General features: G+C 41.2%; 3 protein-coding genes across 3 annotated transcripts; 2 read left to right on the top strand and 1 right to left on the bottom strand.

Moving 5' to 3' along the window:
* The first annotated feature begins 344 nt into the window (after positions 1 to 344).
* LOC131851798 (protein pigeon) lies at positions 345 to 14,724 on the top strand. Its single transcript, XM_059202351.1, has 14 exons — positions 345 to 580; positions 1,182 to 1,604; positions 1,953 to 2,092; positions 2,648 to 2,779; positions 3,985 to 4,155; positions 4,936 to 5,116; positions 5,514 to 5,818; positions 6,266 to 6,442; positions 7,219 to 7,419; positions 9,510 to 9,710; positions 10,204 to 10,457; positions 11,922 to 12,136; positions 12,866 to 13,087; positions 13,631 to 14,724. The coding sequence occupies exons 1-14, from the start codon at positions 520 to 522 to the stop codon at positions 13,777 to 13,779; spliced, it is 2,832 nt and encodes a 943-aa protein (XP_059058334.1). The 5' UTR covers positions 345 to 519; the 3' UTR covers positions 13,780 to 14,724.
* Positions 14,725 to 14,754: 30 nt separating this feature from the next.
* LOC131851797 (replication termination factor 2) lies at positions 14,755 to 17,071 on the bottom strand. The gene is made up of 4 exons (XM_059202349.1): positions 16,931 to 17,071; positions 16,679 to 16,858; positions 15,936 to 16,145; positions 14,755 to 15,319 (listed from the first exon to the last, which is right to left on the bottom strand). The coding sequence occupies exons 1-4, from the start codon at positions 16,997 to 16,999 to the stop codon at positions 14,807 to 14,809; spliced, it is 972 nt and encodes a 323-aa protein (XP_059058332.1). The 5' UTR covers positions 17,000 to 17,071; the 3' UTR covers positions 14,755 to 14,806.
* A 121-nt stretch (positions 17,072 to 17,192) lies between these two features.
* On the top strand, positions 17,193 to 18,057 carry LOC131851843 (uncharacterized). Its single transcript, XM_059202407.1, has 2 exons — positions 17,193 to 17,559; positions 17,630 to 18,057. The coding sequence occupies exons 1-2, from the start codon at positions 17,328 to 17,330 to the stop codon at positions 17,971 to 17,973; spliced, it is 576 nt and encodes a 191-aa protein (XP_059058390.1). The 5' UTR covers positions 17,193 to 17,327; the 3' UTR covers positions 17,974 to 18,057.
* The last annotated feature ends 99 nt before the right edge of the window (positions 18,058 to 18,156 follow it).

Below are 18,156 nucleotides of genomic sequence, written 5' to 3'. Positions count from 1 at the left end.
ATATTGTGCTTCCATTCACGCAGAAATTATTTTACAACATTTGACACTTCCTATATGTATCTTGTTTAACATAACTATTAGTTCAATATTTATATCATTAATGACATTTTATCATAATCTGTTATTTTTTAATAATAAATACGATAGAATAATATTAAATATCTATATATATTTGAGTTAAAATTTAATTTGGATTATCTATGCCATATAATTAATTTTCTTAATCCGTGAAACGAAACTCGTGGAACTATTGATGCTTATCTCTGATTGGTTCATTTGTATCACTAGCGCCAAATGTGGTGGCTTGGCGTTATTCTTTTTGTCCGATTGGTATTTCATGAAATTTTAAACAGCAACTTCATGTTCTACTACAGCTGGCCGCCAGCTGATTGAAAATCGTGTGAGAAAAGTCAATAAAAGTAGGTGCGCTTCTGTGGATATATTGATAACGTGGCTACACAGTGACATATTTGTGCGTTATGTGAATAACAGGTGTAGTTTACGACAATATCAATCGATATGGCCGTGCAAAATATCGCAGTGAAATTATGTGGTGTATTGCAGTCGCAGTCAGATGAAGGTAAGATTTTGTATCAATATTTTTTTTTATATAAATCCTGTATATTTTGATTTCTGTGGTTAGTTTGCAAGTAGTTTTTTACTATTTGTACTGAGAATATTAAATTTAAGTCATAATTTTGAATGAAAACAGTCTTTTATAATCTGTTCTAATATGTATAACATTTCTTCTATTATAAGGAAGAGGGCACGCTCTATTTACGCATATGATGGGTCGGTGAGTTTAAAAAAGTATATTCCATGAATAACTGCAGCAATTGGCAGATTTAATATAGTTGTAAGTTAGCATTATCTTCATGTCAACCTTTCCTAGATTAGTCACCACAGAGAACATAATACATACATGAGCTTGAGCACTAGCTGAATCTGATAGTCAACCAGAAATATGAACATTAGGTTTCTTATAATATTTATTATGTTTCTAGAGTTAGGACAGCCTGAAAAGCTTTCACTCTATATATATGATCCTCTTCAATGATACTCAGTGTTTTCTATGTAGTTCTAAATTTAGATAGTTTACTTTCATGTGTAAAACTAACATTTCTTCCTAAATAAGTAGTTTATGTCAATTCATAAAATTAAACACACAATTATAATTTCAGAAGTGACCGCTAGAGAATGGCGACTGCTGGGGCAAGAACAAGATGGATCCCAATTGCTGTCCTGGGTTTCAAAAAATGGCATCAATGACGTACTTAATATTGGTGTTTATACCAACAAAACCAAAGTTTTGACCACTCTCTACACTTTCCAAGAAAAATTAAATATAATACAAGCATCGGTGAATGCTACTCGTAGTTTGCTGGTATATGTTGTAAAACAGCTACCCAGTGAAGATGGTGACTGTGAACAGCCACTGTATTGTCCCTATTTAATCTGTTTACTCCCCGATAAAGAGAGCAGCCCAGTGGAAGTGGAAGAAGGGTCTACAAAACAGATAATGGTGCAGTATGTTTATGGAAAGAGCAATAAATATAGCCCAGGAATAAGGAATGATCGGTTTCTTCTGTTTAAACATTTGGAATGTAAGTTGACATTCAAATTATTTTTTTAGTTTTTTTATGTAACTAGAAGGTTGACAAGCTGACTGTCCACCTGATAGTAAACTGTCTCCTATATACAACATTACCATGGAGTATGTTATCATGTCAGCCATGATATATCTCATGCATTGTCATTCCAGAGGTCCAAAGTTTTGGTTTGCCTGTTTTATGTGGTTAAACTAAAATATAATTATTATGGAGTTAAGTAAGGCTAAAAGCGGAAAATTTATGTGTCTTTAATTTTTATTGTTATTTTTCTTGAAGAGCTAGCAAATCAAATTTATGTAACTTAATTGCTTACTTTAAAAAAACATTATTATTTTGTCTTAGGTATTAAAATATACCGCACACCATTGTTCTTGAATGAGTGTGATGATGGAACAGAAAAATGGGGCTTTGACGGCATCTACACAGAGCCAGAGACAATAGTGAAGGTTTTCTCATGGTCGCAGTGGGACTGTGCTAATCAGGTATGGCAGTATTTCAGTCATTGACACTTTCTAAATTATACATAATTCTAAAATATTCCTTAATAAAAATAAATTCTTTTATAAGTAGGAGTATAACTATAACATTGCTGGTATTTTTTTATTAGGTTCAAAGAGAGATTTCCATGGGTATTTAAAATTATCTGGTATCCTGCCTAGATCTGTTGTGCGCATCCTGTTTTGAAGCGCGCTACAAATTTAGTTAGAGACGTTAAATAGTTACATTTGTTAACAATATTATACATGAACTTGATATAATTATAATGTTATTTATGAGCTGTCGTTTCATGTTAATGGTACCCGCAACTTCGTCTATAAAGACTTTGCAGTTCTAGTAGTCCATTTGTTATTTTTCCTATACGAACTTTAATTCCCTTCAGGAATTAATTTATCTCAAAACCATAATTCGTTTAGCTGTGAAAACGTTCTAAACATTTATAGGTAATATTAGTACGGATATGGGAAAGAGAGTGTATTTTTCAATGGAGAACTTTCGCTTACACGTAACTGGTACTAAAACAGTACTCTTATGTTTAGGTGCTTTACTACATTCACTATCGCCCACCGACGCAGAGTTTCGCCGAAGGTGAAGAGGTAAAGTCGCCATCCGAAGCAACTCCGACGCTTTCAGCTCTCCAGTTCCACGCTGATTTGCCTCATGAAACAGTTGTAAGTTAATTATCAATATGCTTTATTAAATTTGACGTGTTTATTGCCGAAATATCAGGATTAAAAAAAACGTGGTAAGATAATAATATCGTAATTCAGATAGCGCCATATAGTCCAAAGTTAAGCATAGCTCGTGCTATGGGTACTAGACAACAGGCACTAGACAAATACATAGATAAGTTTTTTTTGTAAATATATACATATATGTACAGTCCAGTTTCTTGTCTGTGTATTTAACACAGAAAAGACACAGATTGATTCAATCAATCATACTCATGAATACAAATGCTTGTACCATGCGATTAATCGAACCCGCGACCATCGAAGATAAGGCGGGGTGCTAAGCCGCTAGACCACCAAGGCGGTCAAGATGGTAAAGGTAGCATATGACTCTTTGCAGCTACGTAGAGCGATGACATACGTAGAGTTGCGGGTAACAACTGGAAGAGAAGGGCTGAAGATCTTGCCATTTGGCGTACCTTAGAAGAGGTCTTTGTCCAGCAGTAGACTGCAGTGGGCTGATGATGATGATGAAGATCCCGTGATTTTTCTTGATTATAAATATTTACAATTGGTTATTTTGCTTCGATATAACATTAAATGTAATGATGATAATCAATAATTACCATAATTAATTTATAATGACATGACATTAAATAATTATCACTAATTATATATAGCGAACATGTATGAATAGATAGATGAATGTTAGCCTAGATAGATAGATGAATGAAGAGGGAAGGGGATTATTAGTAATGTGGACTGATCTTATTACATACACAGGCCAGGTTGACCTTCACGTGGTTCCCGCTGGAAACCATCGTGATAAATTCTTGGTGAATTTATCACGATAGGCTAACTGACTTGACCTCATGCTCATCTTCTTCCACTGGTGCCCCGCCAGCGTAAACCGTTAGCGCAGGCGGATGCACCATTCCATTATCATCCATAAAAAAAACAATCTAGTTGAGCCTGACACTCACTATCTAGGGCGGTAGAATTGTTGGTTGGTAGAATACCAAAGCAACTCTGAGAATGGTACTCGTAGGTACACTGTGTGGTTTTTTAGTGCGTAAGAATTACACACACTCCCTTGTCATCCCTATGTCAAGGGGGTGGTCTTTTTCTGTCTGGATATTTCCACACGATAAAAAATGGGTGCGGATAACCTGTGTTATGTCATTAAAAACGTTGTTATTGGACAGTTGAACATTCCGCTGAGCCTGCCGCACGTGGCGAGCTCGAGCGAGGGTGCCGCGTGTGGTGCGTACGAGGATGATCCCGTGCCACTGCGGGTACACGACTGCAGCCTGGACCTTCAGATCGTGTGTGACCAGAGGGGCATAATATGCATATGCCATCACTACCTGTATAAGGTACAGATATCAGAAATAGAAATAATTTTTATTCAGATAAGTCACTTTCAAATAAATTTATATAAGCACTTTTGAATAGTCATATTTTTTATTTTTACCAATCCATTTATGTATAAAAGTTTAATGAACTCTATTATAATGTTATACAGAGTATTGCACAATGTTTGTACACTACTTTAACGCAATTTTAATTGAAATATGTGGCAAGTGCCTCTTATTGTTGGCAGGTGTTGCCACATACAATATTTTTTTTTTTTGTAAGAGATGGTAATTTTCTAGGAATTGGTATAATGTGTGCTAGATGACAACAAACTCTACCTTGCCATTGTTGTCATCTGCTTGGGTAACAAAGTCTCCCCAATTTCAGTCACCAATCAGATTGAAGACTAAATATTTGTGGTCTGACACATTCTAATGGTAGCGGAATTAAACGAAATAATATAAATACTTTAAGTAATGTAATGGACTTCTGAAAAATAACACCTAATTCTATAAAATATATAAATTTAATATCATGTAAAATTTTAATTTATTTATATCTCCTCACAAACATGGATGGCAACAATATAGTATTTTTATAACAAAATACATAAATTTATTATTGTAATCGATTTGCTGTGAGGAGCTGGTGTCTGAAATAGGTATAACCTGTTATACAGATCACCAGGCCCCCAACCAAAATATAATGTAAGTTAGATAAATTATGATGCTTAATAAATGGATATACACTAAGTAAATGGATCAGTATTTTGGATATTTAAAGTATTATTTGTTATTTAGCCTCTAGACGACTCAACCACATCCCTAGTACTGGAAGACTGTGCGGATCTGAAGGATTCGGGCGTAAACTTCGCCTATTCAATAACGCTGCTACAGCATGGTTGTGTAGTGCACTGTGTGGTACCTGACCTGCCGTGGACTCGCGCCAAGTCCTTGAGGCCATCGTATACGTTATATGCAGGTAGATTTATTTAATAATAATATACGTTTATTAATACAAATATTATTGACATCCATCATCATCATCATCATCGCACCCCGGAACACGTCCACTGCTGGACATAGGCCTCCCCCCAAGATCTTATTGACATTAAATTAAATTGGCAGCATGTATATATGTACACACACATACATATACATACACACAGCCTGGTGACAGTTCAACAATTAAAAACCAACATACTACTAAAGGATATTTGCTAAAAAAGAAAGCTCAGCATATTGCTGCAGCCGAAGCTACAGCGCTGATTTTCACCGACGACCTCAGTAGTTTTTGCATGAAAGAGTAATAAACATCCATCCATACCTACAAACTTTCGAGATTATAATATTAATAAGATTAATTTCTTTGTCAACAGAAAACCATCTCCTAGTGAACATTCCAATGTTATTCACTCATCTCATCGACATCAGTTTACACCACGAGCCGTGCTGCCACATCGTTATACCGATGGAAGACAGCGACAGTGGGCCCAGCCTCGCCCCACTGCTGGGCTGGGGACCCCACGCCATGATCGATCTCAACACTTTAGATGTAGTGATGATGACTGTCCAAGAGAAGGACATCACGGCGACGTTCAAAAGTAACACAGCTATAGAGAACAAACTTGCGATTATGCATTACTTGATACAGCATGAGGGCAATATGGATCTGGCTGAGGAGGTATGAAATCAGATTTTTTTGTTGCACTAATCTTAAGTATAAAAATAAATAAAATTTAACTGCCTGTTTGTAATTTCAAATTAACAGGTATTCGCTAAATGTATATGAAAGTATATACTCATGTCATTAATTTAAAAAAATCTCTGTCTGTACATTATTTTGATTTATCTCGTAGGGTTCAGCCAGAGTTTGCAATGTAAGCGCAAAGAAATGTGTTTATTTACGATATCTCATTAGAAACCTCTAAATTTATCAGTGTTTCTCTACAATATTATGTATATATTATACATATAAACCTTCCTCTCATCAATTCATAAGAATCACTCTATCTATTTAAAAAAACATCTTCAAAATCCGTTGCGATTTAAGCATACATAGGAACCTACAGACAGCGTCAGCAACTTTGTTTTATACTATGTAGTGATAGTGATATGGTTGATTTCACAGTTGATATCGTGGATGTGCGTGAACCAGCGCGAGGGTCTGGGCGCGTTGCAGCGCGTGATGCAGGAGTTCCTCATCGGGACCACGTACGCCGTCACCCGGCGCTCGCTGCCCACCTCCGCACTCGGCCTCATGAAGATGCTACCCTTCACACTCCATCTCAAGTTTGGTGACGTTAAGGTAAACGTAACGTGTAACGGCTTCAAGTTCAATGATTGGTACATAGAATGTTGGGTTTAGGATTGGTGTTTATGCTATAAAAACTACCGAATTGTTAATTATCTTATATATAAAATTCTCGTGTCACAATGTTAGTTACCATACTTCTCCGAACGGTTTAACCGATTTTTATGAAATTTTATATGAGAAGTCACTAGGTCTGAAAATCGGTTAAGTGATAAGGGTTTTCCACTCCTAACATTTATTATTTGGATATTTTTTTTATAATGTGGCATTTAAAATACATAGAACCCTAAATTTTCACTCTTCTATTCTTATTTTATAATAGCGGTTTTAATTTATATGCCAAAATAACGCTTCGGGGTCAGTTAGTAAATATGCATATATTGTAGTAATTTTATGAGTGAACTAGTTATCGATATTACTAGTTAATGTAAAATGTGTTATGAAATTATTACTTATTAGTTAAATATGAACGCAATGTACTTAACTGTACAATTCAGTTTACTTCTTCTTTTTCATTTAATTCGAATGACTTCAACCAAACCAGGTCCGTTAGTTCAGGAATATACAGTGGTGTAGTTTACACGGCAAGATTTGTTGTCTATGTACGTTGATGTAGAGTCTGTTGCGTTAGAAATAGCTATAAAAGTGCGAACTGGAATGCAATGTAAAATGTGCGTAGTAATGCGTGAAAGTCGGGCTGACATTGCCAACAAATGTGGCTAAAAATCCTTAGTACAAAATAGCCCTCTAATGTGCGGTGCGGTGGGCAGGTGTGGGAGACGTCGGTGTCGGTGAGCCAGGAGAAGCTGTGGAACAGCGCGGCCGTGGTGCTGGCGCCGCGACAGCGCGTGTGTCAGTTCGCGGAGGACGTCTGGACGAGAGTCTGGGCCGCGCTCAGCCGCCCGCCCGGCCCGCGCCTGCAGCCCGCGCACGTGCTCGACAAGCTGCGCGTCAGCCTCCACTGCTACCAGGTGTGTACACGGGCCGCGCTCAGCCGCCCGCCCGGCCCGCGCCTGCAGCCCGCGCACGTGCTCGACAAGCTGCGCGTCAGCCTCCACTGCTACCAGGTGTGTACACGGGCCGCGCTCAGCCGCCCGCCCGGCCCGCGCCTGCAGCCCGCGCACGTGCTCGACAAGCTGCGCGTCAGCCTCCACTGCTACCAGGTGTGTACACGGGCCGCGCTCAGCCGCCCGCCCGGCCCGCGCCTGCAGCCCGCGCACGTGCTCGACAAGCTGCGCGTCAGCCTCCACTGCTACCAGGTGTGTACACGGGCCGCGCTCAGCCGCCCGCCCGGCCCGCGCCTGCAGCCCGCGCACGTGCTCGACAAGCTGCGCGTCAGCCTCCACTGCTACCAGGTGTGTACACGGGCCGCGCTCAGCCGCCCGCCCGGCCCGCGCCTGCAGCCCGCGCACGTGCTCGACAAGCTGCGCGTCAGCCTCCACTGCTACCAGGTGTGTACACGGGCCGCGCTCAGCCGCCCGCCCGGCCCGCGCCTGCAGCCCGCGCACGTGCTCGACAAGCTGCGCGTCAGCCTCCACTGCTACCAGGTGTGTACACGGGCCGCGCTCAGCCGCCCGCCCGGCCCGCGCCTGCAGCCCGCGCACGTGCTCGACAAGCTGCGCGTCAGCCTCCACTGCTACCAGGTGTGTACACGGGCCGCGCTCAGCCGCCCGCCCGGCCCGCGCCTGCAGCCCGCGCACGTGCTCGACAAGCTGCGCGTCAGCCTCCACTGCTATCAGGTGTGTACACGGGCCGCGCTCAGCCGCCCGCCCGGCCCGCGCCTGCAGCCCGCGCACGTGCTCGACAAGCTGCGCGTCAGCCTCCACTGCTACCAGGTGTGTACACGGGCCGCGCTCAGCCGCCCGCCCGGCCCGCGCCTGCAGCCCGCGCACGTGCTCGACAAGCGGGCTGCGCGTCAGCCTCCACTGCTACCAGGTGTGTACACGGGCCGCGCTCAGCCGCCCGCCCGGCCCGCGCCTGCAGCCCGCGCACGTGCTCGACAAGCTGCGCGTCGCCTCCACTACCAGGTGTGTACACGGGCCGCGCTCAGCGCCCGCCCGGCCCGCGCCTGCAGCCCGCGCACGTGCTCGACAAGCTGCGCGTCAGCCTCCACTGCTATCAGGTGTGTACACGGGCCGCGCTCAGCCGCCCGCCCGGCCCGCGCCTGCAGCCCGCGCACGTGCTCGACAAGCTGCGCGTCAGCCTCCACTGCTACCAGGTGTGTACACGGGCCGCGCTCAGCCGCCCGCCCGGCCCGCGCCTGCAGCCCGCGCACGTGCTCGACAAGCTGCGCGTCAGCCTCCACTGCTATCAGGTGTGTACACGGGCCGCGCTCAGCCGCCCGCCCGGCCCGCGCCTGCAGCCCGCGCACGTGCTCGACAAGCTGCGCGTCAGCCTCCACTGCTACCAGGTGTGTACACGGGCCGCGCTCAGCCGCCCGCCCGGCCCGCGCCTGCTGCCCGCGCACGTGCTCGACAAGCTGCGCGTCAGCCTCCACTGCTATCAGGTGTGTACACGGGCCGCGCTCAGCCGCCCGCCCGGCCCGCGCCTGCAGCCCGCGCACGTGCTCGACAAGCTGCGCGTCAGCCTCCACTGCTACCAGGTGTGTACACGGGCCGCGCTCAGCCGCCCGCCCGGCCCGCGCCTGCAGCCCGCGCACGTGCTCGACAAGCTGCGCGTCAGCCTCCACTGCTATCAGGTGCCTGCAGCTGTTCTCTTATCGCCGCCTGCTGGTGTGCTAGACAGAACTACAGCTAGTTGCGGGTTATACATAAATACGTTGCACTAAATGCAGTTAGCCACATTTTAATAGTTAAGATTTCGTGTCTTCTAAATCTTCTCTTTGGAAAGTGATTTGGGATATTGTGTATATATTACAGTAGTGGATGTGTTAGATGCCTTGCCTAAACATTAGCGGCGTCACTTTTCAGGACAAATTAAGAATCTCAACCGTCCACTCGAATACTCACAAGCAAAGCTTTGACCATGGACTCATTATCACTCACATGTTGTACACATTGACCATAAGTTACGACTCATCGTCACTCACCTGTGCTTCTAGCCGGAAGCGTTGTCGCGGTGCACCACGCCGCTGTCCCCGATGGGCGGGGGCGTGGGCGGCGTGGGCGGCGGGGGAGTCCCGGGGATCCCGGGGGGAGGAGGCTCGGGCGCGACCGGGCGGCGCGCTACTCACCAGGACCTGCTGCCGTTCTTCGAGGTGGACGTGTGCACGGCCAGTAAGCAGGAGCACGTGATCGCTGCGGTCAGTGAGCATATCATTTTTACTGTCTTAAAAATGTAACATGTCAGTGTATAATGTCCTGAAATTAATCATAAGTGTTCCATGGTCAGTAAAGATATCTAATGTTAATATTCCGTTTACAGTACTGTATTCGAACAGTGCTGTATTTTTTTTCTACTACAATAGTGGCAAACGAGCATTTGGCTCATTTGATGGCAAATGGTTACAGCAGCATATGGACGCATAAAACACTAGAGGAGTTACGTGCGCATTGCCGACCTTTGAGTTACCCTAACATCTTCTCTGAAGCAGCACTGTCCGAAACCATTTAGGTTTCAGCGTATGGGGATGAACTTCCTATCGATGGCGAGCGTGGCGATGGTAAACGGATTTTAAAATGTCTAATTCTCCACAAAATTATCGTTACTAATATGACACTTCTAAACAACGCAACTGCATGTACTTATATGAATTGATAAATAATGAAACGTGATCTGTCGGACGGGGCCAACAGAATCTGCGCGAGGTGAGCGTGCACCTCATGCGGTCCAGTGAGCGGGCGAAGGGCGGGGGCGGGGGCGTGGGCGGGGCGGGGGGCGGGGCGGGCCCGGAGGGCGGGGGCGGGGCGGGGCTCGAGAGCGGCGTACACGCGCTCGCCACGCGCTGGGCGGCCGCGCAGCTTGACGCCTCGCGCGCGCTCTGTCGAGCTGTCACGAGGGCAGCCGCCGCCGCGCCGGTACACCACCAGCACAGGGGGTTCACCTTCATGTACGGACGGTCCCGGCCTACCTTGGTTTTGTTTATGTACTAATAGATATCACCCTGTATGTGACTGGTGATTCGTTCGGTAAACTAGTCCGCCTCGTGATTGTGGTACGCTTGGCCCGTCTGTGGCGCTTGTGTACTGTGCTTTGTTCATTGACACTGAAGCAAGTAATATGTGGAGATGAATATTTATATACCAGTTCCTTTGTAGTTCAGCAAAGTTTGGTTCCAATCTCTCAGGAACATAGTTGTACTTGACACAAAAAATCTTTTCGTGTCAATTTAATATCCCCAATCTGCATAATCTATGTAAATTTAGATAATTATTTATGTATGTATATGTGAAAACATTGTAGCCTAGTGATTTACTACACCGACTTATACCAAAAAGTGTCGTGACCAAATCTGACCGACTCAAAAAAAAACGTCGAATAACAATCTAGGTATATTTCTGCTGACTCTACAGTGAAAAAAACATCACTATCAAATAAGAAAAAGAATTCTATAGATGGCGGTAGGAACATCGCCTATCATTTAGGAATTTTGGAATCAATGTTACCCAGAGAAATGTTGCTCACATTTTTCGTTCATCGTAACATATAGTATATATGTAGATAGTTGACAATGCCGTGACTAGTCGTGACTAGTATGTCTGTATGTTTGTCAAAATCACGTAAATCCAAGCAAAGCGTATCATAATTGCGAGTTCGTTCTAGTCTACGCGATCTCCTTTCTATTTGTGTAGTGGTGAACTATTGAAGGAAACAGACGTTTCACGTTAAGTCTAACTTTAGTTGTTACGTTAGTGTTCGGTTTTTCGAGAGTTGTTGGTCACAAGATGGTGGCCTATGAACATTGATTCGGAAAAAAAAAAAAGTTATATGAGCAGCCCGCGAACGGAACGAACGAGCTCCTAACATTAGAAACGTTTGTTTCTGAAATGATGCACAAGTATCGATGTCATTTTTCGTTGCGCAGGTTTTTGTCGTTTTTAGTTCTCGCTTGTTTTTTTATTTCACTGCCAGTCATTTGCCGCTTTTCTATGTGGGTAGTTAATTTTGGTTTTTATTTTACAGGTGTTGTTTTGTGTTGGTTATATTTTTTTTTATTTTGTATTGGCTTGTCAGTGTCGGTTTTATTTGTTCATTAAATATTTGATAATCTCGGGTATTTAATTTGGTTTCATTGGGCTGTGTCAATAAACATATATCATACATTTCATAACATATATATTGTCTTAAAATTATTTCAGTGTTTATAGCCTACTGAAACATAATCATAGATTCATTATCATATATTTTTTGTATTCATCAAGATTGGTATTAATTTCATTATAAAATAATAATTTAATTTTCATATTGTGAGAAAAGAGTACATATATTAAATAATCATATATAATTTAATTTTTTCTATCTGACCACCCATACATTTGTCGCGGTTGTTAAAAAATATAAAATAACGTTACAGTGATGAAATGGACCCTACGCACGCGTACATAGTGTTCAAACTCCTGGAGCAGTACTTCCTCGCGACGGACTCGATCGCGTTCCCGCTGCCGGCCGGGTTCAGTTCGTTCTTCACGTACCTCGGCTACCGCACGCTACCGTTCCACGCGTTCATTCAATACGTGCATAGAAACGTGTTCGAACTGCAGATCGACGTGCTGAAGGCTATTATAGCTTGTAAGTCAATGTTACTCTTATTACGTATGTGCCGCCACATAGCGAATAAGCAACAAAATCATCAACGTTATATGTATGTACTATCACGTCTGGAACATGGTTTTAAACTGATTCTACCACTGACCGCTGTGTCATTGTCTAGCGATTTGAATAAGCGTATCTTTTTTTATGGATGATAATGGAATGGCGCACTCGTTTGCGCTGACGGGGCACCAGTGGATGATAAGATGAGAATGAGGTCAGATCAGTCATCACGATGGTTTCCAGGGAGAACCGCGTGGAGGTCAACCTGGCATGGTACATTGCTAGCAATAAGATCATCAGTCCACATTACTAACAATATTCCCCCCAATACAGTATATTAAGTTTGCTGTTTAACGCCAAAGCTCAATCGGAGTTCCACAGCGAGCAAACAGTCGAGCCACAGCTCCGACAATGTTGACCCATTCTATAAGATAAGCTGTAGTAGAATCCGCGCGACCCCGTGATTCCGGCATTGCCGGCTTACAAGTACGCCATATGATCTTGCGCGCGTACATAAGAATCCCACAGACACGTTCGCTGGCGGTGGATTGAGCTTTGGAAGAATTTGCACGTTAAAAAAACAAAGTGAGACAGAGGTGCTCACGCATATGACTTTGGACAAAGTATGCCTTGGTAAAAACTTATACATATAGTTTCATTATTGAACCCTATATTCCTTGACGTTTACTGTAAGTTCTGTTTCAGGTAAGGATGACAGCGAGAAAACAGTGAGAAACAAGCTCCGGCTGATCCAACTGGTGGGCGAGGGCCGCGGGCGGCGGGCGCTGGCGGCGTGGCCGCACCGCCGCGCGCTGGTGCTGCGCGCGCGCGACCACGCCGCCTCCCTGCTGAGCGGCGGCGGCGCGGGGGCGGCGGGGGCGGCGGGGGCGGCCGCCTCCGCCAGGCACCGGCCCGCGCGCGACGCCGGTGAGTAACCACCTACATACTGGCGGCGTGGCCGCACCGCCGCGCGACCACGCCGCCTCCCTGCTGAGCGGCGGCGGCGCGGGGGCGGCGGGGGCGGCGGGGGCGGCCGCCTCCGCCAGGCACCGGCCCGCGCGCGACGCCGGTGAGTAACCACCTACATACTGGCGGCGTGGCCGCACCGCCGCTGCTTCCACACACACACACACACACACTGAGCGGCGGCGTCGGCGAAGACGACGATCCCACACCATAACTCACAATCAACCGAGCGCTTGACTTTGCAGCCCAGTTATGTATTATATTACCCAATATATATATCAGAAATATAAATGGGCACACAAAGGTTTTTTGTGTGAAGGAAAATATCCCTTACTTTCCTTTCCAGTAAATCAGTCATTCCACGATATTCTCTATAATTGTAATATAAGATTATTCATTAACTTATTTTATTTCTAATTTATGTGGAAAAGCCCATTGCTGGACGAAGATTTTCACCATTTCTTTACAAAAATTAATTACTTAAAATGTTTATATTAATAACAGGTATCGCAGCGTTACCATCCGGCGAGCGTCTGTCGCCACTCGACACATTTTTGGATCTACTGACGGCTAAAGCGAGCCTCAATGAACTGGACTTCAACCTCATTATAGAGGCGACATTAGCATCAGTGCAACAAGATACAGCAGCATAATACAAATTATTGTAATTCCCATAGCAGTCCTTATTTAAAAGGATTAGACAAACATTATATAATAAATGCGAAATTAATGGAAATATGAGTTACCATTTGTATATCGTAGTAACTCCTATATGTTATCATATTTATATTACTCGTATTAATACTATAATACGAGTATATACGATACTGTATGATTTTTTGCCGTTCGGAGAAAAATATTAAACTAAAATAAACAATATTTACTCATTAATAGTAGTAAGTTGATTGGACTAAATCAATTTACTACTCGCGACATCTATCTATACTTATTATTATTATTATCATAGTGATATGACACAATCTATAATAATTCTAGTGAGGTCCTTTTACAATAGTAGTGCTATTAATAATTGAACTACAATTATAATTACCAGCGATTTAATTTTCTCTAAATATATAGTAGAGGTTCACTCTACACTATGTATAGCACAGTGTTTTTTTATCGCGTATAGATCGGGTATGGCTTAAATGTATTTGGGAATGTACCATGTTATTTTTATTTGGTAAAAGGAACTAAAGAAATCCTCAGCATTTTTAGATTAAAATTAACAAAAAAAGGTGTTCCCCAAAATAAATTTCAATTTTAATATCCATCAAATCTTATTATTCTTATTAAGTCTTTTTTTTCCTCACGGCAAAAGTCAGGTGTCATTCTGGTATCTTTTCTTGTGTAGCTTTGGAATGTTGTATTCATTACTTTAAAATATATTATGATCAGTATATAATTTGATAGTGTAATCTGCTGAGCGGCTATATTAATTGATAGTGTAATTTAAGAGTTAGGTATTTTTCAGACCAAAGAAAAGCATAAATGTGTTTTGTTGTGTTATTTGTCATTCCATATTAGTGCAATATATGATAGTTTAATTATTAAATTATTATTTAAGTATTTAATTTAAAATAATGTCTTGTGATATTTTGTTTAAAATAAAAAAATAAGTACAATGTCTTAAATTTTATTTATTATAATACAACTTGTACTAATTATATTTCATTTTTATTAATTATAAAAAGGGTTATATGTAACCCAATGGGCTCTCTCTTGATCTTTGTCACTTTTATGCGAAGTGAACAGAGATTTATAGACTTCACTGGTTTGTGGGTCTTTGGCGACACTGTAATCCTTCTTAGTTTTCTTATATGATGGGTCCTGTACAAGTTCTGTCGGGTGAGCGCGCTTTGATGATCCAAAGTGACCTCTGGGTTGCTTATTGGGGTTGAACTTTGGTAGAGACAAAGGTATTGTATCAATTTCCTTCTTTACTGCTTGGCTTGAGCCAGGCACAGATTCTTCCTTGACAATGTTTCCATTTGGTTGTTGAGATCCAGAAGTGCAAGGTTCATCTGTTACAGGTTCGGTTTTAATTTCAATTTCCTTAGATTTTTCTGCTTTCAACTTTTTACTGCTCTTCCTGCTGGCAACACGCACCGCCATCTTTGTTTTTAACAGCTCAATGTCTTCTTCATTGCCATTTATTACGATAACATCGTTATCTGAGAAGGGTTCCTGGCACTGTTAACAAAAAATATTGTAATCGTTACTAAAATTATAGCTTAGAAGCATCCTATTAACAAAATAATATAAGTCACTTTGAACATACAAATATAGTACAAGTTTTTTAGTGTTAAATATCTAAAACATATTCTTAAACTGAAGGACAAACATAATATTATACATCCTCATGAAGGTAGCATGTTATCTTAGCTTAACTGAAACTTTAACTTCTTTTTATATAACGTGGAATGGCAAACAATCTTCTACCACATGTTACTGTATCTCATATTGTATGGAGTCCCTTTCTATAGTCAACAGGTGGCTTTGTTAGTTGTAAATAAAAGATAACTTCATTGTCAAACATTATAATATGAAAGATTCATTTGCTCTTTAAGAATGTTGTATAAAATTGATTCATATATTATATAATAAACTACAAAATTTTTTATTTAGTTAAGACAATTTTTACGAAGCTGTCGAAGCCTCCTTTTAAACCTAAAAATGCTTGTCCCATGAGTTTTGCACTCTTCCATAGCTTACACAGTAAGTTTCAAAAAAATTTCTAATTTTTTTTATATATAAATATCACAATATGTGTAAAAATATTTATCACAAACATTTGACAACAACTTACCATATGACAGAGATTCTGCTTGACCTCCTTTAAGGCTCTCTCAGCGAGCACACAGCCACAACTCCAGAGTAAAATAAAGCGGAACTTTCCGGTCATCTCCAGCCCACTGATGGGGCAGATGTAAGGTGCACTACCATCACCTACAGCACCTTCGGTATGCTCAGTCTCCACATATGCTGGGTTTTTATTGAGTTTTAAATCCTTTATGTCCTGTAATAAATAAAATTAACATTATTTATAAATTGATAGTGTGCCTATATTTATTTGTCCATAATTAATTAATTAGAAAATAATAAAAAATTAACAACTAATTTTACTAATAGTGTGAATTAACATTATTTATAAATTAATAATAGAATGTGCCTTTTATTTCTCTGTGATTAATTAAACATTAAGATTTAATTAAAATTTAAGAGCAGTTTTTGTGTAATATTGTGCATGTTTGTAATGTGTGAATGAATGATTCAGTGATGGTTTTTCAGCATCTTGTAATGATCATCCACAGGACAACTGTATCAGTCCTGTGAGGTTTTAATAATTCTCCAACTTTATATACTTGATATAGTACTTAAGCAACACTTTCTGATACAATATGATGCAAATTATTTGACAAAAGTAGAGTTTTATGAAACATAAAGAGTTGATTAGTAAATAAATATTATTATTACTGTTATGAAATATTTACGATGATGTTATGTCTTACATAGTACATAAAATATATAAATATAAATAGGTAAATTTACCTTGAGATTTTTTATATGGCTTATAGATTCTGGTTTAGTTTCTTTGTCGAGCAATGCCTCTAAAATAGAACTTTTGCTGTAAAGACGACCAAGTCCACACGCCACCACTGGTTCTTGAAGCCGTTGTTGTGATAACGCGCAGTTACGCCACTTGAACGAACGCTCCGCATCCTTGTCTTTCTGTAAAACACCATTATTTTTGTAGAATGTTATGGGCATATTAAAAGCATTACATGTTCCAGTATTATGTACCTGTTCTGGCTTCTTTTTCATGCGAACAAGTTCATCGCGACGAGGTATAGTTCCACCATCACAACCCATGATGCTTTATTTGTTTATTTTATTATTTTCAATAAGTATTTATTTTAGTATAGACACACAAATATAAAACATGGATGCAATGACATCAAATTTATTTTTTTAAATAGGTGATTGTGACACTGGTGATTGATGTTGACAATCACAGACAGATCAGAAATTTATTTTTGGTTTGGATGTCACTGTCACTGTCAACCACAGTGTAAGTAACAAGTCGTCATATCGTCTCGATTTTCTTTAGTACATTCTTTTAAATTTTCCTTAAATTTACCATTCAGAATTTTCAGATTTGTGGCATGAAAAAAATCAAAAGTGGTACAGAGATTTACTTATGCCTGAATCTATAATCATGACTTCGGCCGACGATGAAAGGGTTCCTACTAATGGGTCCGATTGCAGCACGCAAGAAAATAATCATTCTAATATCGCCACTAAGAAGAAAATTAAGAAACGCGGCATAGTTTTTTTGTCTACAATTCCTCCATACATGAATGTGGCCAAAATTCGTGAAATATTTAGTCAGTTCGGAGATGTTGGAAGGGTTTTTCTGCAACCTAGTGGCAGTGAGTATTTAAGGTTATGTTTTTGTTATTAAGTTTTTATTTTGTTATATGAGTATTATTTTCGTTGTAGAAATTGGCGAAAGAAGAAAACGGGTTCCTAATCAATTTACTGAAGGTTGGGTGGAATTTGAGAAGAAAAAAATAGCGAAACAGGTTGCCGCCCAATTAAATAACACAAAAATTGGTAGTCGAAAGAAATCACGTTACTACGATATGATTTGGAATATTAAATATATTCCCAGGTTTAAGTGGGTCCATTTAAGTGAACGGTTAGCTTATGAAAGGGCAGCATATAAACAAAGACTTCGGGCTGAGATATCACAGGCAAAGAAGGAAGCTCACTACTTGCAGAGTAATGTAGAGAAAAGTAAAAAGATAAAGAAAAAGCAGTCTGTTGAAGGTTCTGTTGAGTAAATAATTGAAATATAACTTTAATTTTATTTGAACTCACCCTCTAAAATGATAGATGCACAAATTGTATTAGTAAAATAACTCTATCTTGTCTAGCTATCTTTGTGTCATATGTTACTTATTAATCATTATAAAATTTACATCCAGTATTGGTTATTTATGTCGATTGAGGGTCATTATAGTAAT

This window comes from Achroia grisella, unplaced genomic scaffold (genome assembly GCF_030625045.1).
Source record: "Achroia grisella isolate CSIRO2021 unplaced genomic scaffold, CSIRO_AGI_Agris_v1 utg808, whole genome shotgun sequence".
NCBI classification, from domain to species: domain Eukaryota; kingdom Metazoa; phylum Arthropoda; class Insecta; order Lepidoptera; family Pyralidae; genus Achroia; species Achroia grisella.
Note: the sequence above shows the minus strand (reverse complement) of the source record. Positions and strands in the feature narration are given on the sequence as shown.